The sequence below is a fragment of the Sinohyriopsis cumingii genome, unplaced genomic scaffold (genome assembly GCF_028554795.1).
Source record: "Sinohyriopsis cumingii isolate HCF-2022 unplaced genomic scaffold, ASM2855479v2 utg002173l, whole genome shotgun sequence".
Classification (NCBI taxonomy): Eukaryota; Metazoa; Mollusca; class Bivalvia; order Unionida; family Unionidae; genus Sinohyriopsis; species Sinohyriopsis cumingii.
The window spans coordinates 202841-225723 of NW_028316146.1; the positions used below are offsets into that span (position 1 = coordinate 202841).

The following is a 22883-nucleotide window of genomic DNA, read 5'->3' on the forward strand; positions in this document are numbered from 1 at the left end:
TGCTAAAGGAATTTAGCGACAATACCGACGAAGGCACAATCGAATTCATCACAGACATCAATGAAACTCCATCCGTGGAAAATTTAGATGGCGATGTTAATAATCTTGTCGTATTCGATGATGTTATGCTGGATAAGCAAACTAATCCGGCTAGGATATTCTCGCGTGGCCGACACAAGAACACCGATGTGATTTACGTGACGCAGCGATATACGCAAATTCCAAAGGTAATTAGGGACAATTGCAATATCTTATCCGTTTTCAATGGCGTCGATACTCACACGCTGAGAAATATTCATCAGACTTGGTGCAACGGCGATATGGACATAAACAAATTCAAAAATTTCTTCAGCCGCGCCCAGGCAACACCGCACGGTTTCATCACGATTAATCTTCATGATCCGCGTAGTAGATATCGAATCGGTCTTGATCAAATTTATTCATGAGACTCGCAGCCAAACTTCGCAAACTTCATCGACACCAGAATAAATTCCCCCCCCCCCTTTTTTCCTTGTCCGGAATCATTGAATTTGCACACAAAAAATTGCAGTCGGGAGTGAATTTACGCAAATTAATTTTCGTAGGAAGGCTTATTTTTGAAATCCGAGGCTTCTACGGAGAAAGTTCTCGTAGGAAGCTTTATTTGGTCTGGAACGTCTGGTCTGTACAACTTCCCTGCTGCTTTGAGCACATGATAAACGTTTATTGCAATAAGTGTCCAAGGAAAATATTATAGTATATACAGTGCATTGCAGTTCTCAAAGGTGGCAAAACTGTTGAAGCAAATATGATGGTTCTAATTTTATAGCACAAGTATTCAATTGTTATACTATTATTTACCTTTGTCGCTCTAAAATGTGTGTCCCACAGATTTTGAAGGTAAATGATAGTGTCTACTGCTTTTGAACTCCTGTGTGCAGTGCAGATTTTATATCATAAGAATTTATTCTCACAAGTTTGTCAAGAGCGCCAACACTCAGCCTATACCACAGAATTGTTTTGATAAATTCAGGTGAGAAAATCCATGCTAACACTTAACAATTGAAATACCTGTGAAATTTCTATCAAACAAATCACGTTCAGGTTCTCTCCTTTCATTGAAACTTGTTTTGTCTGTAATTCAGCTGCTGACAGTCCTCTTTAGTTGTTTTACAAAATGTACTTGCGAATCCCCCACTCGTTTGTGCATCAATACTGATGACTGTATTACAGTTCTCTCTTTGTTGTCCATAAGGAATGCATTCATAGCTGTGACACATCATTAACATTTGCAGTGAAGTGTTAGCTCAAACAGTGAATGCATTCAAAATCGCATGGTCCAGGAATCAGTGATGCACATTTGCATTAAAAATCTATATACACTGTGCTGCATTGGCTGGAAAATCTTTGTCACATGATAACACATCAGTTCTGTACCTCTGAAGTGACTGTTGTCACATGGTTGTAAGAAACTCTTTGCAGAGGACCCAAAATCTCCTAGGTTCACAGCTATCAGCAATGTAAAAAAATCCATCAGCATGTTGCTTCATGGTAATGTACAGCAAATCACTTATTTGCAAGCACTGGTTTTCATTCTTCATATGTTTATGCTTCGATATAGTGAGTACTGCTAACCCAAATAGCGAAACTGGTACCTGTTATTGTCTGATCCAGGCATATGTAGGCCTGCAAATTGAAGAAGAAGAAAAATCATGCTGAATAATACAAATTTCTTTGACCTACTTACCTTCAGATTAAGTTTACTCAGCAACACCTTTATTAATTATCAGAACAAGAAACAATCTGTAAACTTGATATAGTGACCTTTAAATTTTGCTTCATTAAGGTGTTTATTTGACATTTTAATGGATGAACAAATCAAAGAAAATTTGTTATAATGATATTTTGGATATTGCATTACTAATGTATGGTTGCTCAGTGAAAGTTCTGATAAAAAACTTTGAACTAGCAGTCATGTCTGGGAGATTTAAGTAGGCCTGATATGTAGATAAAGTGATCAGTCCAGGCCTGATATGTTGACAGAGTGATCAGTCCAGGCCTGATAAGTAGACAAATTGATCAGTCCAGGCCTGATATGTTGACAGAGTGATCAGTCCAGGCCTGATAAGTAGACAAAGTGATCAGTCCAGGCCTGATAAGTAGACAAATTGATCAGTCCAGGCCTGATATGTTGACAGAGTGATCAGTCCAGCCTGATATGTAGACAGTGATCAGTTCAGGCCTGATATGTAGACAAAGTGATCAGTCCAGGCTTGATATGTAGACAAAGTGATCAGTCCAGGCTTGATATGTAGACAGAGTGATCAGTCCAGCCTGATATGTAGACAGTGATCAGTCCAGCCTGATATGTAGACAAAGTGATCAGTCCAGGCTTGATATGTAGACAAAGTGATCAGTCCAGGCTTGATATGTAGACAGTGATCAGTTCAGGCCTGATATGTAGACAAAGTGATCAGTCCAGGCTTGATATGTAGACAGAGTGATCAGTCCAGGCCTGATGTGTAGACAGTGATCAGTTCAGGCCTGATATGTAGACAAAGTGATCAGTCCAGGCTTGATATGTAGACAAAGTGATCAGTCCAGGCATGATATGTTGACAGAGTGATCAGTCCAGGCCTGATGTGTAGACAGTGATCAGTTCAGGCCTGGTATGTAGACAAAGTGATCAGTCCAGGCTTGATATGTAGACAAAGTGATCAGTCCAGGCCTGATATGTTGACATGTGATCAGTCCAGGCTTGATATGTAGACAAAGTGATCAGTCCAGGCCTGATATGTAGACAAAGTGATCAGTCCAGGCCTGATATGTAGACAAAGTGATCAGTCCAGGCTTGATATGTAGACAAAGTGATCAGTCCAGGCTTGATGTGTAGACAGTGATCAGTCCAGGCCTGATATGTAAACAAAGTGATCAGTTCAGGCCTGATATGTAGACAGTGATCAGTCCAGGCCTGATATGTAGACAAAGTGATCAGTCCAGGCCTGATATGTAGACAAAGTGATCAGTCCAGGCTTGATATGTAGACAAAGTGATCAGTCCAGGCCTGATGTGTAGACAGTGATCAGTCCAGGCCTGATATGTAAACAAAGTGATCAGTCCAGGCCTGATGTGTAGACAGTGATCAGTCCAGGCTTGATATGTAGACAGTGATCAGTTCAGGCCTGATATGTAGACAAAGTGATCAGTCCAGGCCTGATATGTAGACAGTGATCAGTCCAGGCCTGATATGTAAACAAAGTGATCAGTTCAGGCCTGATATGTAGACAAAGTGATCAGTCCAGGCTTGATATGTAGACAAAGTGATCAGTCCATCTGAATGTAGCTGTACCAAGATATACTGAATCATATACCGTAGTTTTATCATTGCAGTATTTTTAAATGGTTACCCATTTTCTTGGAATTTATGATTGATTAAAAACTGTAGTAGCTACCATGAATTTAAGACAATGATCCTTGTGTGAAAACAGAAGGACCATAGGACAGTTTTTAATAAGAACAAAAATGTCATTTTTTTTCTCAAACCACAAAAATTGGTTTGCATGAAAATACATGCATTTACATTACACTGTTTAATTCACTTTAATTCATTTTAGTTCTTTCATTGACTAAAATATGATGCCTTTAGAGAGGCAGTTACAGAAATCAGAGAACATAAATAGAATCATTATTCCTACATTTTTTTAAATTAGATTTCCCAAAGAATTACAAGAACATGTCTCAGAGTGGGCCACAGCATTTGAATTGCTTATAGTAAGTATAAACAGTTCTTTTTTAATTGTATACTTTATTTGATTGCTCCGGTGGCCTTGTTGTTAAGAGCTTCCACCTCAGACGTTGGAGGTTGCAGGTTTGAACACTGGCCGAATCATACCAAAGACTTTTTAAAAAATGGAACCAACAGCTGCCTTGCTAGACACTCAGCATTACAAGGTTAGTGTTAGGACTGGTTGGCCCGGTGTCAGGATAATGTGACTGAGTGGGACATGATGCTACATGACTGCGGCATGATGCCTCAGTGCTAGACATCACTATAAAATGCCACACTGCAGACATTGTAGCAATATGACTGAAAAATTGTTAAAACTACATTATTCTGTACTATGGAAATAATTATCAAATTGTAACTTTTGTCAGATTTCTTCTTAGTATAGCTTTTATACACATGTATGTGTCACTGAACATTGACCGCAGCAAATTGTGGAAGAGTAGCAGTGAAGATGATGATGCCAACATGTTATTTGACTTGTTTTAATGAGGATGGTGACAGCAGTAAAGATAAAATTTATTCATTTTAGGTTGGTAGTGTTTTGAGGTTGCTGCAAGTAGATTAGAATTAAAATCAATTCAGTAATTAATTAATAAAGAATACTTTAATAGGGCCCCTCTGTGGCCAAGTGCTCCAAGTCATTTGCCTTTACAGATCATTGACATCTCACCTCTGTGTGGGTTTGTGTCTTGGCCTCAGCTAATGTGAGTATTTGAGAAAGTTTGCTAGTAGCATCCCATGGGTCAGTGGTTCTTCCCGGGGTTTTCTACCATTTTTCCTCCATCAGGGCATCACATAAAGCCTATCTTGTGCTGAAAAATAGTGCTAGTAACAACACTTTAATAAGTATCATGTAATTAGCATCACAGGAACTCTAATTCTGATGTTGTACTCGCCACTCAAGATATATACACTCAACCTAACAAGACTGAACACTCGTCGGATTGAATCAAATTTTGAAGAGGTTTCTTCCAAATATTGATTTAATTTTATCGAAAGAAGAGAAAATTTTGTGCCAGAAAACTTCTTCTATTCAGTGGTTATTATTGTTTACTGAAGTTTCAGAATTGGAGTTTTAAAATGTTATTTATACAGATAGAAAGACAAATTTTGTGCCCTAAGGGAGACTAGATACATTTGTATTCTGATTGAGTTGTCCTTGGTAAATACAGAATTATTATTATTTGCTTGCCCTTCCTAGTCTTCGTGTGTATCCTTTTGTATATTTTGTCTGAGATAATGTGAAATAGTTTGATGTAAATGCAGGATTCAAAGGTTGCACTTTATGGAGAGCTTGATGTTTGCTGGATCTACTGGATAAAGAGTCTATGTGATGGCCTGTCATCTGTCTGGCATATGTCTGTCATCTGTCTGGCATATGTCTGTCATCTGTCTGGCATATGTCTGTCATCTGTCTGGCATATGTCTGTCCAACCATTAGCACAAGTTTGTTAGAGCTACTCCTAAATTCTTTACATGCACATTCACTCAAGAGGGGAACTCAGATCGTCACAGCAGCCATCTTGAAAATCTTACTCTTGCTACTCTTCCTGAATGGATGGTCATATCGATATAGGGTTTTCATCATAGTAATAACAGAGTTCTTATCTACCTCTGCAGTCTGAATCTGATTTCCAGTTATGGTGGATGTAAGGTGGTTTTTTTTCCTAAGTTATTTAGTTCCACCCCTTTAACACTACCCCACCCCACCAAACCACTGCTCCATTGAATTAACTGGTCTGTAAGGACCTCTTTATAGATAGAAGTTGTTTTATTAGCATTTTAAAATAAATTAAGTTGTTTTTTTTCATTCAGAAGTGTTATACTAAAATTTAGATGTTACTGATTCAGCATGCACAGATTTTGTAAAACTATGCAGGGATATAATATTTGTATAAATATGCAGGGATATAATATTTGTAAAACTATGCAGGGATATAATATTTGTATAAATATGCAGGGATATAATATTTGTATAACTATGCAGGGATATAATATTTGTATAAATATGCAGGGATATAATATTTGTATAACTATGCAGGGATATAATATTTGTATAAATATGCAGGGATATAATATTTGTAAAACTATGCAGGGATATAATATTTGTATAAATATGCAGGGATATAATATTTGTATAAATATGCAGGGATATAATATTTGTAAAACTATGCAGGGATATAATATTTGTATAACTATGCAGGGATATAATATTTGTATAAATATGCAGGGATATAATATTTGTATAACTATGCAGGGATATAATATTTGTATGAATATGCAGGGATATAATATTTGTATAACCATGCAGGGATATAATATTTGTAAAACTATGCAGGGATATAATATTTGTATAAATATGCAGGGATATAATATTTGTATAACTATGCAGGGATATAATATTTGTATAAATATGCAGGGATATAATATTTGTATAACTATGCAGGGATATAGTATTTGTATAAATATGCAGGGATATAATATTTGTATAACTATGCAGGGATATAGTATTTGTATAACTATGCAGGGATATAATATTTGTATAACTATGCAGGGATATAATATTTGTATAAATATGCAGGGATATAATATTTGTATAACTATGCAGGGATATAATATTTGTATAACTATGCAGGGATATAATATTTTTTCTTAAATCCATGGTTTTCCCTAGGCAACCAGCTTTAAAAATCAGGCTGCCTGGGAAATTGCAGATACAGTTGCACCTAAAATTGATGTAATCAATATTTTCACCAGCCTTTGGTATGTGTGTGTGTATGTATGTATGTGTGTGTGTGTGTGTGTGTGTGTGTGTATATATATATATATATATATATATATATATATGGAAAGTGTCACTCAGATTCAAAACACAATCTATTTAAGATCAACAAATAAAAGAAAGTCAAAAAATTTCCCTTTTTCTGATGGTGCCTTGTTGGCCATCCCTGATTGCAAAACTTATCCACATGTTATGTTTATCTGAGGTTCAGCATTATGGTTTATAGTGTCATTAATCTGACACTGGTAATCCAGTGTAAAATTGAAGGGAGCTGCTAATTTTCCTTGTGTATTTTTGTTTAGCTATTGCCCTGCCAGCCAGTGTATATGTAGCAGTATGCAGTGACAATTGTAATTGTTTTGATTATTTAAATGCCATATTCCTTTCACTAAAGTTAGCCAAAACAAGCATGTGTCACATGCTCTAAATTGAATGCCCGTATCTTCAGTGAGATATATCTGCTAGATCTTAGGCGTGTCAAGCTGACGAATGAAAGAAACTATTACTATATGTTGCAGCTGACAAAAGACAAACGTTTGTGATATTTTTTCTTCTTGTGGATCTCCCCATGTGGCCGGTTGTTTGGACTGCGATTACTGAATCATGTTATGAATAGTCGACACATGTGGATTAGAATGCCTTCTTAACAGCAGCAATCCCCTGAACATGTGTTAATAACAGAATTATATGGAGATAACTCATATACTCTGTTATAGGTACCCAGAGACCAATTCAGTGATCAAAGGCTTGTCACTGTAAAATATACAGAATTCTATTATAATTCTTAAATTCTTTACACAATGATTTTTAAAATATTTTTCATTTGCCCAACCAAGCTTTCACATTATGAAAAATCATTGCCTGGCAATCATTTTGAGTTGCCCCAGGCAATGGATTTTTCTACTTCTACTGTGTTATTTCTATTCCTTTCTCTTGCAGAAGGATCCTTCAGTGAAGGCCAGCATGGCTTGGTCTTGCATTGATACAGTGAATCACTTGTCATCAGACAAATATATCAAGTCCAAATTAAATGCAAGAAAAGAGTTGTGGGAATACACATCAGCTATTATTGTAAGTACAAACACATTGATGAAAACTAAAGATTGGGCGCATTTGATTGCCTAGAGACATAACACCACTGCAAAACTGTTGACATATAAGTTACCCAAGCAATAGAAGAAGAGCAATTGACATGAATGTATACTGCTTGCAAATAGAAACACTAAGGTACATCCACTTGAATGGAGAGTTGTTTTTCTGTAATTAATATAACCTGCACAGTGATGGGGAGTAATTAATAAATTAATTATTTGGATTCAAGATGGCTGCCAGTGCTAGCAGCTAATGTAAATCTCTCGCAAGTGTTGGTGTTTTTCTAAGTTACAAATTTGATGGAGTAATTCAGGTTGGAATTATTAGTCTTTGAATGTTTCCTCATAGGATACATGTATTTAGAATTCCTGAGGACTATGTGAGTTAGAAGAAAAACGTTATTTGTTTTTTAGATTTAGTTGTTGTGAATCCCATGAGTCAAACACTCATTTTGTTTTATGTAATTTTCTTTTCTTCATAATTTAGTTTTTATCAACGAGTACACTGTTAATAAATTTCCATAAACTGTTACCCGTGATGAAATTATTTGAATTCAAATACAATGTTACCATGGAGGGGTCAGACCTATAACTTGGTTTAGTTGTCACTTTTCCTATATTTTCTAGTTACCAGTTAAATCACCAAGATTAGCAAAGATTTAGTGAGCTAGTGAAGACCTTTGTTTGCACAAAGAGTAATTTTAGAGCAATTATCTACCCCCCTCCCCAAATATAAAAGTACAGGATAAATAAGAATTTGGAACAAAAAGATAAACAATCATTTTGCTATGTGAAATGAATGAGACAATGAGAACAAGTTTTTGAAAAATAGATAAAAAGTAAACCTGAAGGGGCCTCAAGTGGCCGAGTGGTCTAAAGCGCTCACCATTACGGATCACTGCCATCTCACCTGTCTGTGTGAGTTTTAAGTCTCAGGCTCTGCTAACATGGGTATGTGAGAAAGCCTGCCAGTAGCTTCTCGTGGGTCATTGGTTCTTCCCAGGAATTTCCAGGGTTCTTCCTCCACCAATTATACTGGCCGCCATGTATAGCCCATCTTGTGGTGAAAAATGGCATTAAACCCTGCTATAACAACAACAATTAAACCTGAAACCTCAGTGCTGGCTTGATAATGCACATCTTGTTTGAATATATAGCTACTACATTTACAATTTATAATTAATTATATATTTGTTTCATTTATAATAAAAGCTTTTTACGTTTACATAGAAACCTTAATATATGTCATGATATTTATTATAATAATTATGGTGTGTTGTCTGCACAAGGTATAGAAACCTTAGCACAATCATCACAAAATACACATATATACAAAATACAAAATATACAAAGATCACAATTCTTTGAACACCATTGATATTGTTCAAAAGTGGTGGTATGACAAAGTGTATAGAACACCATTGATTTTGCTCTAAAGTGGTGGTATGACAAAGTGTATAAAACACCATTGATGTTGCTCTAAAGTGGTGGTATGACAAAGTGTATAAAACACCATTGATATTGCTCTAAAGTGGTGGTTTTCCCAGGTTCTTCCTCCACCATTTACACTGGCTGCCATGTATAGCCTATCTTGTGCTGAAAATGGCATTAAACCTTACAACAACAGCAACTAATCCATGTACAGAATTAAAAGAACTTGGCATAATTATAGGTATTGTAGCAGCCTAAACAAATAATATTTAAAAAAATAGACACAAACTAGTCGTAATTTTCTGTCAGCCATGTTTTGAAGGCCACCAGGAAATAATATTACATTAGTTGCATCACACCAAAAGTGCATGTATAAACGTTAGTGTGCCCAAAATAAGAAACCATAATTTCACAAATAAATTTTAAACATTAGGTAAAAATAAAATCCTGGATTTTTAAGGAAATTGTGTTACATTTGTTTTATAAATAAATAACTTTTTTCATTGATCTTTATTTGCACCTTGAAACCATGTGCCAATATTAAAGTTATCAAAAATATTCATGTAAATGGATTTGTAGATGAGAAGAAAAGGAAAGCCCAGTATTACATTTTATTTTGTCACATATGTATTTGATTCCAGGCATATCACCAAGACAAGCAAGAAAGTACATCCAGTGTGCAGATTTTACAAACCACATTGGGCTTGCTGGCAAACCTGACGTTGGAAGAATCACAGAACATGAAAGAGTTTGCTGTTAAAATTTGTGACAACTGTTTAACAATTATCAGAATGAATCGGGACTACAATTTAGTCAATGCTCATTGTCTGGAAGTACTGAGTCATATTTTACCACACTCTATTCCTGCAACAGACAGTGTATGCAATTCTGGTGGGGCACAGATTCTGTTGGATTTTGTCAAGGTTAGTGGAGAAAAAAAATTATGCTTTTGTATGATGCAAAATGCATCAGCTTGCATGTGATTTGTTTCTTATATAAGGCCATTGTTTCTGTCAAGCAAACACTTGATCACAAACCTTTAACAAAGATTTTGACATTGATGCTGCTGTTCTCACCATGATTACATCGGCAGGATGAAAACAAGTGTATATGAAAGTGTACATGCAAAGACGATCGTCAATTTTCTTTCAAAGTCTCATTTGGGGATGTAACTACAGTCATATGGTATCGATCAGAATTTTAATATTTTCATAATGATTCAGTTTATTGCCATGCCTGAATTACAGTATGAGAAATAAGGATTGGTTGAATGGTCTAGCTTTTTATCACATTGTATCGATTTAGATGGTCTAGCTTTTTATCACATTGTATCGATTTGAATGGTCTAGCTTTTTATCACATTGTATCGATTTGAATGGTCTAGCTTTTTATCACATTGTATCGATTTGAATGGTCTAGCTTTTTATCACATTGTATCGATTTGAATGGTCTAGCTTTTTATTACATTGTATCGATTTGAATGGTCTAGCTTTTTATCACATTGTATCGATTTGAATGGTCTAGCTTTTTATCACATTGTATCGATTTGAATGGTCTAGCTTTTTATCACATTGTATCGATTTGAATGGTCTAGCTTTTTATCACACTGTATCGATTTGAATGGTCTAGCTTTTTATCACATTGTATCGATTTGAATGGTCTAGCTTTTTATCACATTGTATCGATTTTCTTCTTAATATTTTATGCCTCCACCGTATCTATGAACAGAGTATATATCTGTTTCCGTACCCATCCCGTCCATCAAAAATTTAATTTCGTCTTGTTAACTTTTGAAGGACTTAATGGAATGAAATCAAATTTGGTATTAGCCTTTATATTAAGAAGCCATCAGTTTAGTTCATGGTCACTGCTTTCTGCCAAACATATTTTGGGGTTCTGTCCCCTGTTTGAGTTAGAACATTTCAGTTCAGTTTTTGTTTCAGCTTAATCACTGTTGAATGACTGAATGCATTGAAATCAAATTTTGTGTGAGGTTTTCATCTAGACGAACTTAGTTAAGATTGATTTTCACCATTTGTCTGTAAATATTTTATAGAACTATAGCCCATGTTCGACTTAAAATGTTGCCCGTTGATTTTGTTTCTTCTGAATATCTTTTGAAGGACTAAATGCATTGGAATCAAATTTGGTTTGAGTCTTTACATTGAGAAGGCCTAGGTCAAAATTGACGTACATCTTTTTAGCAAAATTTTAAAGATTTCTGCCCCTGTTTGACTTAAATTTTGCCTCAGTGTTCTCATTTCTTCTCAGCATTTGTTGTAGGGCTTAAAGCATTTAAATTATGAAAGAAGATTTAGGTCAAAGTCAGATTCCACTTTTTGTTGGCACCCTTCATTTCTCTGTCTATTACCACTTCACTTTACCACTGGATGGAAATTTAGCAAATTTGCTAAATGGCGACATGTACGATGACAATCTGTGTTAGGGGTATGTCTTTTGGGTCTTCTGCTAAAATCCCTGCTTAGAGGTGTTCTGAGGTCAGATATACAAATATTGTAATTACAGTAAAAAAAATTATATTTTTTAGTAGATGTTGCACATGCATTCATCAGAGGACATATTTTATATGTAACAGATTTTAGTTTATAATCACTGGGTCATGGTCTGGAGGGTAGTCTGTGTCCGAGTGGGGACTTGTCAGCAAACATGTAATAAAAAATGTGTCTGAGTGGGGACTTGTCAGCAAACATGTAATAAAATCTGTGTCCGAGTGGGGACTTGTCGGCAAACATGTAATAAAATCTGTCCGAGTGAGGACTTGTCAGCAAACATGTAATAAAAAATGTGGCCGAGTGGGGACTTGTCAGTAAACATGTAATTAAATCTGTGTCCGAGTGGGGACTTGTCAGCAAACATGTAATAAAATATGTGGCTGAGTGGTGACTTGTCAGCAAGCATGTAATAAAAAATGTGTCCAATTGGGGACTTGTCAGCAAACATGTAATAAAAAATGTGACTTTCCATGGCAGAGCCATTTACATAGCTCATTTTTTGTTTTCTTTGAGTGAATTGAAATAAACTTACTAGAGTTGTTTCATATATCTATTTCCCTTGACATGTTATCAGTTGAAGCGGTCATGTATTGCAGGGGAGGATTATCAAATTCTGTACAATGAAATTTGGACAATCAGTACAGAAAATGAACAGTCAGTACAGTATTTGAAACTGATTACAATATTATTTTTTGTGTGCTTTTTATAGCAGAAAAATTGCATTTATTTATATTTTTATTCAAAACCAAACAATTTTTCAAGAACTACAGTCTAAAATGTTTCTTTGTAAAACACTGTCATTGATATTGTTCGAAAGTGGTGGTATTACAGTGTATAAAACACCACTGATGTTGCTCAAAAGTGGTGGTATGACAGAGTTTATAAAACACCAATGATGTTGATCTAAAGTGGTGGTATACCAAAAGGGGTGGTATGACAAAGTGTATAAAACATCATTGATATTGCTCAAAAGTGGTGGTATGACAAAGTGTATAAAATACCATTGATATTGTTCAAAAGTGGTGGTATGACAAAGTGTATAAATCACCATTGATATTGCTCTAAAGTGGTGGTATGACAAAGTGTATAAAATACCATAGATATTGTTCAAAAGTGGTGGTATGACAAAGTGTATAAAACACCATTGATATTGTTCAAAAGTGGTGGTATACCAAAAGGGGTGGTATGACAAAGTGTATAAAACACCATTGATATTGCTCTAAAGTGGTGGTATGACAAAGTGTATAAAACACCATTGATATTGCTCTAAAGTGGTGGTATGACAAAGTGTATAAAACACCATTGATATTGTTCTAAAGTGGTGGTATGACAAAGTGTATAAAACACCATTGATATTGCTCTTACGTGGTGTAATGGCAAAGTCATTGATGTTGTTTTGAAAAGGGTACAGGATGGTTGTATGACTGGAGAGTAGCAAACAACATGTTATTGCAGTAAAAATGATAAATAAAATGGAGGGTGTTAAGGATTCTGATGAGCCTGTTTATGTAATATTTTGTTTCTAAGCTTCTGTCTTTTCTACACGTACATTCAATACCTACATAAGTGTCCATGGGTATCTAGCTGTTGTTTATTCAATACCTACATAAGTGTCCATGGGTATTTAGCTGTTGTACTTTCAATACCTACATAAGTGTCCATGGGTATTTAGCTGTTGTTTATTCAATATCTACATAAGTGTCCATGGGTTTTTAGCTGTTGTACATTCAATACCTACATAAGTGTCCATGGGTATTTAGCTGTTGTTTATTCAATACCTACATAAGTGTCCATGGCTTTTAGCTGTTGTACATTCAATACCTACATAAGTGTCCATGGCTTTTAGCTGTTGTACATTCAATACCTACATAAGTATCCATGGGTATTTAGCTGTTGTACATTCAATACCTACATAAGTGTCCATGGGTATTTAGCTGTTGTACATTCAATACCTACATAAGTGTCCATGGGTATTTAGCTGTTGTTTATTCAATACCTACGTAAGTGTCCATGGCTTTTAGCTGTTGTACATTCAATACCTACATAAGTATCCATGGGTATTTAGTTGTTGTTTATTCAATACCTACATAAGTGTCGATGGCTTTTAGCTGTTGTACATTCAATACCTACATAAATATCCATGGGTTTTTAGCTGTTGTACATTAAGTACCTATATAAGTGTCCATGGCTTTTAGCTGTTGTTTATTCAATACCTATATAAGTGTCCATGGGTATTTAGCTGTTGTTTATTCAATACCTACATAAGTATCCATGGGTATTTAGCTGTTGTTTATTCAATACCTACATAAGTGTCCATGCGTGTTTAGCTGTTGTACATTCAATACCTACATAAGTGTCCATGGCTTTTAGCTGTTATTTATTCAACTACACTGTCAATCATCAAAGCAGGTACTAATCTTCACAGGACACAGGTGTAGGCATCAAATATCCTGGATGAAACGTTGTATATTTTGCCAATAGAATGTCATGTGATGCATTCCACATTAGTGATCCTTATCATCACTGAATGCCAAAGGCTTCATTTGTTTCTGCATTATAATTTAAAAGTATTTTGAGATACAATGTTGAATAGTTACATTTCTCAACTTAGTGGCATCACAGTCAAATTCTGTCTTTAAGATTGAGGTCACTGATCATGTTTTCTTCTGCCTCTTTTCTGCACTTTTACTGTAATGCCCTTTTAGATGGAATCATAAAACTTGCTTACTTTCAGTGTCTGTCCAGTAACTCTTATAGCTATCACAAAAGTATTAGGTTTATCACTGTTTGCTTTTAATGGCCACATCATGGCAGACAGGAAATAAAGAAAACCATTGAGTTTGTTTCTTAATTTAATTTTTTCCAAAACTTGTGAGGTATCTTGTAGTGAGATGTTAATCTTTGAACTTATTTCTGTATAATTTAAAAAATGAAATATTCTTATCTACAGTAATCTTCTTTTTCATCTTATGTTCATCTGATGATGATGATGATATGATTCTGAAGCTAATGAGTAAATGATTCATGTGTATTTATAATTATTACCTTATTCCAGTCTGAGCATGATGATATGGTGAAGGCATCATTAAAGGCTCTTGCAGCTTGCACGCAGATTAATGAAGAAGCAAGGGTACATGTGGTGGAAAATAAAGGTATGTGTTTTATTTGTTTGTGGTGGAATTATCACCTACCGTTTTGCAAAGGCAGAGGGCTTAGTATTGTGTTTCTGTCCAGCATTCATGTTTTTATTTCTGCTGTATAACTTGAATGTTATTCAGAATCAACAAATGAAACTTAGTATACTGTTATGGTTAAAAACTATGTAACAGAAAAGAGTGAAAACCAACAAGTTTTGTAAAATTCAACAAATAAGTTATTTCCCTAGAACATAAAGTGAAAATTTAAAAAGAACTTAGTATTGTATAGTAAGTCCCAAATAGTCCTAAATGTTATATCACAAGCTTAAATGTATGCAGCTCTATTAGTATTGTGTAGTAAGTCCCAAATAGTCCTAAATGTTCTATCACAAGTCTAAATGTATGCAGTTTTTTAGTATTGTATATTAAGTCCCAAATAGTCCTAAATGTTCTATCGTAAGTCTAAATGTATGCAGTTCTATTAGTATTGTGTATTAAGTCCCAAATAGTCCTAAATGTTCTGTCACAAGTCTAAATGTATGCAGTTCTAATTAAATTCCAGTGGTGTTGCATATAACTTCCAATATTAAATGTGTGACAGATATGCTAATGTGTCAGTAGCCTGGAATGTGATGATGTGTTAACAATCTTCATGCAACACAGTAATATAATCCAAAAGTCTTTGAATGAATTCACTATAATTCCAAAAGATTTGTCCAAGAAGTATTAATGAGCACTTTGAAATACCAGTGAATACTTTTAATAAATATATCCACCCAAATTAAAAACTGAACACAACAATTGCTGACTTCACTTGGATGTTAATGTAGGAATAAATAAATTTTCAAGTAAACAACACTGATATAAAAATACTAAGACACAATAATAGTGCATATACGTTGGTTAATTTCCTTTCTAAAAAGTCAAAGTTGTCAACAAGTTTAAGAATTTCCAAATGGAAAACTAATATCCTAGAATCAGATTCAAACAGCCATGTTTACCTCGGACAATAATGATTAGGGCATAACCGACTTTTGATCCGGAAATCGGATTCCACCGGATAGTATGAACTTCCGATTAATCGGAGTCGGACAAGGCAGGAACGACCGATTCGGATAATAAAATAATAAAGTTGAATTTCTATAGCACCGTGTCTAACACTGCGTGTCATTCGATAGTGCGTTAATAAAGTTAAATAAGAAGTCAGAAAAGTCCAATATGGTCAACACAACGGGGTGAAACGATAATACTTGAGTTAGACCGAAAGATTTAAATTTATTAAAATATATAATACAGTCCTACCCGTTTATGTCAACATCCTCAATAATGAAGGCATAATATTGAATACATTGACACATGCTAATGAGGTATTAAAAGAAAATGATTCTTACAATCGTAAATATAAATAAAGTTAATAAGGAAACTTTCACAGCACAATAAACTTGTTTCAATCACCGATCACTTTGGAAAATGCAAAAATCGATCAGATTTCATTGCTTTTATTTAAGTCGCCGCAAGAGGCCAACTTTATAGGACCAAACAAAAGCCTGTTTTATTTTTATTTGACCGCGACATTAAAGCATGGCGGCAAGATCAACTAATTGTTGAATAAAGTACAGGATGGAACTGGCCGCTTGCCGACATAAATGATTAAGGCGGGAAAATTAAAGCCTGGCGGCAAGATCAACTAATTGTTGAACAAAGAATGGGTCGGAACTGGCAGCTGGTCGACATAAATGATTAGGCAGGAAAATTAAAGCATATATGCTGCGTGGATGCATTGGAACTGTATGATAATGGTGTGATATGCAAAACGTGTGTAACACGGTTTAAAAAGTTAATTTGAAAAACGTTTTAATTTAGCATTTCCGATTAATTGAATCGTATCCGGAATCGGAAAAATTTCATGCCCAAAATCCGGAATCGGAAATCAGTAGAAAAATGCTAATCGGTTATGCCCTAATAATGATCTGAATATTTGTTCTATAAGTTAGATTAATATTAACTATTTATTATGTTGCTTACAAATTAAATGTCACTAATCAGGTAGATAAGTATTAGCTATCTATTATGTTGCTTACAAAGTAAATGTTACTAGTCAGGTAGACCATTACCTTGATTTGGACATAGGTCAGTTACAAAATATATACTTGACTTATTGATAATGTCAGCATAAATGTCCTGGTAAACGGGTACAGGAAACCAAAGAGAGACTTAACAAAATAGTATGTACAAGAAAGTTCCAATTCACATCTGCTAAATCTACCAGCAGAACAGAGGAAAACAGTGTAGTACAAATTTGATATACAGCCTGTTAACAAAAAGCAAAATGATAAAAATTTTGACTGTCTTTGCTTGCGTAGAAATTGCTGAGATATGACCTGAATGAACTAGGGGTCTCAGTGAGAGGGTGACGGGATGAAGTAATTTGTGTAATCTGTTGACGCATAAAAAACAGCAAAAAGTTTGCCTTAAAATCTTTTATTAAACAAGAATACTTTCAGCTGGAGATAACATGAAAGGCACTTGGATGTTATAAATGTTCTTGGTTGCTATTTTGTCAGGTCTGGGTAGATTACTGAAGATTTTGAAGTTGTACAAGGAGGAGGCCTATGTAGGGAATGCAGCGCTGTGTCTTAGCCACTGCACACAAGTGAAGAATGTGTGTGCAGCTCTTGCCAAAACGGACATCATCAAGGATCTGCTGGTGCTGGCACGTGATGGGAAAAATTCAGTGCTGCAGAAAAATTGTGCCATTCTCATCGCAAAACTAGCTCAGGGTGATTCAAGGTATTGGGGTTCAGTTTGAAGTCAATTTTCTTGGATCCAGACCTCAGTTTTGACATGAATGCATGCAAAGTATAGTCTCATAAATTAGTCTTCATGTCCATATTGTTTGTGTGTAAAACTGAAACTCCTTCGAGCTAATGGAGGGTCATGCTAAAATTCTTATTTAAAATAAAAGTAATCACCAAATTTCAAAAATATTATTTGAAATGATCACTCACAGAGGAGTCATTTGACCACTGGGTGGACTAGAAATATCCTCCAGATGACATGAATGCCCACACCACAAATAGTGTGACAGTTGAATGGCAAAGTTCTGAGTGAAATGGTGACGATAACTCAGTAATCCCATACTATAGACTCTGCATATAACATCAGAATGATTTATTAGCTCGTCTAATTGTTAGGTCCAGTGAGCTTTGTGGTATACGGCCCAGCATCCAACGTGTGATGTTTGTCATTATTTGCTACTTTAATATTCTTCACTAAAACAACTGGACAAACTTCAGCTAAATTTGGAAGGTAGTGTCCTGGCATGAAGAGTGATGTCATTCTGCCACCATTATCAAAATAGAAAGAAAAAGAGACTTTTTGAATGACTTCTGTAAGGAAGACCACCCAACAGATTTGGCTGAAGGTATCTGAGTATAAAAAAAAAGCTTTAAATTTGTTCAAATGTGGCTAAAGTTAGTAAAGACCACTTAATGAAATTTGCCCAAATTTGAGAGGAAGTACCTTGGCCTGAAGGGCTTTTAGATTTGTACAGTTTATAAGTGTGCACTATCAGATGTGACTACAGATACTAGAAAGAGAAAAACCTTTTAATAAGTTCTAAAATCAAAACTATTTTACCAAATTTCCTTAAAAGTTATATTTATAATTTATTATAATTTTATAGGTGATGTTGATCCACCATTAAGTATTATAGTGTTACTAAAAGTAGAAAAATATATTTTTTTTAAAACCACTCACTTAACAGTGTTTAACTGACTTTGACAAAAGTATCTGGCCTAACGGTCTTTCATGATGCTGATGCGGCATTAAATATGGATGAAGGTACAAAAAGTTGGAGAAAACTTAAAACAATTGTTTTCATTGCATGCATTCAACAAAATTGGATGAAATTTCTCAAAAATGCATTTTTTTAATCTTGTTTTTTGGTGAATTTTTTTAAAATTTGGTTGTTATACTGATGTCATCCAGATGAGTGATCTTCAGCCTACTAACCCTAACCCTCCTAACCCTAACCCTAACCCTCCTAACCCTAAACCCACTTACAATTCTTGTTACATGATGTAATGTCAACAAAATATTACAAATATACAAGTTTATCCTAGCATAATGGACCTCTCAGATTATACAAATGATGCTAATATGCCATGAATGAAAAAGAATAACTTTTTAGCAACTCAAAACTAATGAAGAGAAAAGCATCCAGGCATGAAGCACTTTTATGTTTAAAAACATTTACATTACTTCTCAAAAACCACTGAACAGAATGTAATAAGTTTTGACCAAAGTATTCAGGCTTGAAGTATTTTTCAATTTGTACAAATGATTTCAATCTATCAAGTATTGCTGTCATTAGTAAAAAAAAAAAATAGAAATGCTTTTTAACTTGTTCTAAAAAATCTCTGAGCAAAATTAGAGCTAATTTGACAGAAATCATCTTAACTTTAGAGACTATCAGGTTGTCAGTCTATCAAAGTTTGCTACTGTTACTAAAAATAGAAATTAATATAGGCAGCTTTATGTAAATGGAATGCTTAGCAGAAAGCATCCTGGCATAAATGACCAACAGCTTTGGAGACATAAGAGTGTAGCTCAATCAGATATACATAAAGTTTGTGAAAGTAGTGAAACCTTGACCGAATATACAGTCAACATTGGAAGAAATTTCTACAGAAAGCTTCCTACTGTCTCAGATTTTCTTGTCCATCGGCTTTTGACTGTCAGACTGATATCAGCCATATTTTCTTGTACATTGGCTTTTGACTGTCAGACTGATATCAGCCAGATTTTCTTGTCCATCGGCTTTTGACTGTCAGACTGATATCAGCCAGATTTTCTTGTCCATTGGCTTTTGACTGTCAGACTGATATCAGCCAGATTTTCTTGTCAAATGGCTTTTGACTGTCAGACTGATATCAGCCATATTTTCTTGTACATCATCTTTTGATGCTTTTCATGTCCATCAGCTTTTGACTGTCAGACTGATATCAACCAGATTAGCAATCACACCTTGGGCTTTGTTAGTTTATGCCACAGCAAAGCAGGCAAGACCTAGCATTCTGCAGAATTATTGTTTTAAATTAATGGAGTTATTTTTTTTACATGAACAATGCTGTAAACAGTGATTTACTGCTTCAACAATCTACTAACTTAACCAAAAGTCCTTCCTCTTCATTGGTAACCTGTTTATTTTACTGTTTATTCCTGGCTGTCAGTATTAAAGTGGCAACTTAAAACTCAACAGAACACCTTTACAATATTAAACACGCCCCTTTACAATATTAAACACACCCCTTTACAATACACCCCTTTACAATATTAAACACGCCCCTTTACAGAATTAAACACGCCCCTTTATTTTCAATGATTTTATTTTGAAATCTTTATTTAGACTAAATCTTACTTTAGTATAAAATCGTGAAGTACACTGAACCTCCACCTTCATTACTTTTTATGAAAAGGGTACTTACCTGTGCTAGGGAAACATTTTTCATGCAGAATAGCTTTGTGTATTGTAGCATGTGTATTCTTCACACTGTTGTTAGTGTTATTGTATAAATTGCAGTATTCGTACTCATTTTGGTCATTTGAACTTTGCACATGTACATTTTTGGTGTAAGCCCATTTCAGTTTTCAGAATTAATGTTCTTAGTTGCCATTATGAAAGAAGAAAAAACTCCTCTTAGTAGTTCATAAATAATTGATCCATTGATGACTGATTATGAATGAAAAATTATACTTTTTTGTGTAAAATCAGATGTGTTAGAATGTTTGGGAAAGAGTTGGAAACTTAAAATTGTTAAAGATTAAAATCTTCATTTATGTTGCATGCAGATTAGTTTAAATATAAATCATGCATAATCAATATTATCATTACTTAAATTATAGGATTTAAGGGGGCCTATTTGTTTCTCTGTCTGAATCCATTCCACCTTGAAGTATGTAAATATATCTTTCCATTTATAAATTAAACTAAGGGAAGCAACTCTTGCAGGCTAACTCCCTTTATTTCTGCAAAATGGCAGCTTGTATCCTGATGTAGCCAGTTTCAGCTTTCACTCACAACTGTTACCAGTGCCTCCTGTAATCCATTTAAATATGTACTTAATTTTGACCATCCACAATTTCTTATCAGTGCTACAGTAAGTCAAAATGTTGTTATACATTGTGCATACAACATTTTCCTCATTTCCTGTCAATTAATTCTTAGTTTTGCATTTTTTGGGCCTCCATCACACTGCTGTCTTCCACCAAGAATTGATCCTACTTATCAAGTCAAGGCCTCTATGGATGTAGAGGATGATGACAACAATTCATGATTCAGAATCTTGCCACAATCATGACAGATTGCATAAATGACTTTAGTAACTTTAGAGCCTTCTTTTTGGTGATTCATTTGCCCCTAACTTTCACTCCTCATTGGTATGGCATCATGTAATATGGATTTGATTGAAAGAGATGCACTCCTGCGTTCTTCTTAACTCAAAGCACATCATGTGGTGACCCTGCACTCTTGCACCTATTCCCTTCTGTTAGGGGATCAAATTGAGGAGGTGAAAAAGCAAACAGTACAATAGTCGCCCCTTTAGTTAACAGTTCAAGGCCCACTCTATGCATGACCCCATTAGCGACATATCGGAGAAGGGGCAATTGATGCCAGAGAGAGATGACAGGGGTGGTTCTCAGAATCACCATAATTAAGCAAGTTATAGGTGGCCATATGACTCTAACTTTTGCAGGCTGTTGAGAGTGGGAAGAAAGAGAAAATATTCTCCTCCCCAACCTCTTACTAGCCATTAGTGTCTTGTCCTTCCTCCCACTACTGGCGTGTCCCACCTGTGGGTGCCATGTTCCTTGTTTTTCACCAGACTGGAGAACAATAGGGTGGTGAGAGTTGTTTCAGAAGGTCTGTGGATAGCATTCATCTGGTCCCCTGCCAAGTTTGTCATCCCCATTCATAATCCCATGATGCCCTGCCAATTTGTCATCCCCATTCATAATCCCATGATGCCCTGCCAATTTTGTCATCCCCCATTCATAATCTCATGGTCTCCTGCCAATTTTGTCATCCCCATTCATAATCCCTTGATGCCCTGCCAATTTTGTCATCCCCATTTATAATCCCATGATGCCCTGCAGAAGAAAATGGAGCTTTTGCTTACCCTAGGGTTTCTTCCAGTAACTTTCTGGTGACTAATTCCAATAAATATTTGAGATATATGATAGATGTGAGCAGGCTAACTCAATTTATTTGGAGATGGCAAGGTCTGTCTGTCTTTTCACTATGATACATTGAATACATGATGAGCATCAATCTGTCCAACATGTACTTCGATATTCTGATTTATATGGCATAACTTTGCATACTGTGGAATAGTAGACTATTCTCTCCCCTTCCATTTGACCCATGTCTAAGCCCTTGGTCCTTCCTCTGCATTATATCCCATTCAACCTATGTCTAAGCCCTTGGTCCTTCCCCTGCATTATATCCCATTTGACCTATGCCTAAGCCCATGGTCCTTCCCCTGCATTATATCCCATTCAACCTATGTCTAAGCCTTTGGTCCTTCCCCTGCATTATATCCCATTCAACCTATGTCTAAGCCCTTGGTCCTTCCCCTGCATTATATCCCATTTGACCTATGCCTAAGCCCATGGTCCTTCCCCTGCATTATATCCCATTCAACCTATGTCTAAGCCCTTGGTCCTTCCCCTGCATTATATCCCATTCAACCTATGTCTAAGCCCTTGGTCCTTCCCCTGCATTATATCCCATTTGACCTATGCCTAAGCCCATGGTCCTTCCCCTGCATTATATCCCATTCAACCCATGTCTAAGCCCTTGGTCCTTCCTCTGCATTATATCCCTTTCAGCCTATGTCTAAGCCCTTGGTCCTTCCCCTGCATTATATCCCATTTGACCCATGCCTAAGCCCATGGTCCTTCCCCTGCATTATATCCAATTCAACCTATGTCTAAGCCCTTGGTCCTTCCCCTGCATTATATCCCATTCAACCTATGTCTAAGCCCTTGGTCCTTCCCCTGCATTATATCCCATTCAACCTATGTCTAAGCCCTTGGTCCTTCCTCTGCATTATATCCCATTCAGCCTATGTCTAAGCCCTTGGTCCTTCCTCTGCATTA

The 22883-nt window shown here is 35.5% G+C and overlaps 1 protein-coding gene across 1 annotated transcript in view; it reads left to right on the forward strand.

Annotated features, from left to right (window-relative positions):
- Positions 1–22883, forward strand: part of LOC149770965 (tetratricopeptide repeat protein 12-like) — a 97506-nt gene that overhangs the window by 59675 nt on the left and 14948 nt on the right. Inside the window, exons 12-16 of the mRNA XM_089948931.1 lie at positions 3690–3750; positions 7488–7619; positions 9712–9993; positions 14639–14735; positions 17285–17510. Coding sequence (XP_089805057.1) covers positions 3690–3750; positions 7488–7619; positions 9712–9993; positions 14639–14735; positions 17285–17510 — 798 coding nt within the window. The remainder of the gene's footprint in view (positions 1–3689; positions 3751–7487; positions 7620–9711; positions 9994–14638; positions 14736–17284; positions 17511–22883) is intronic.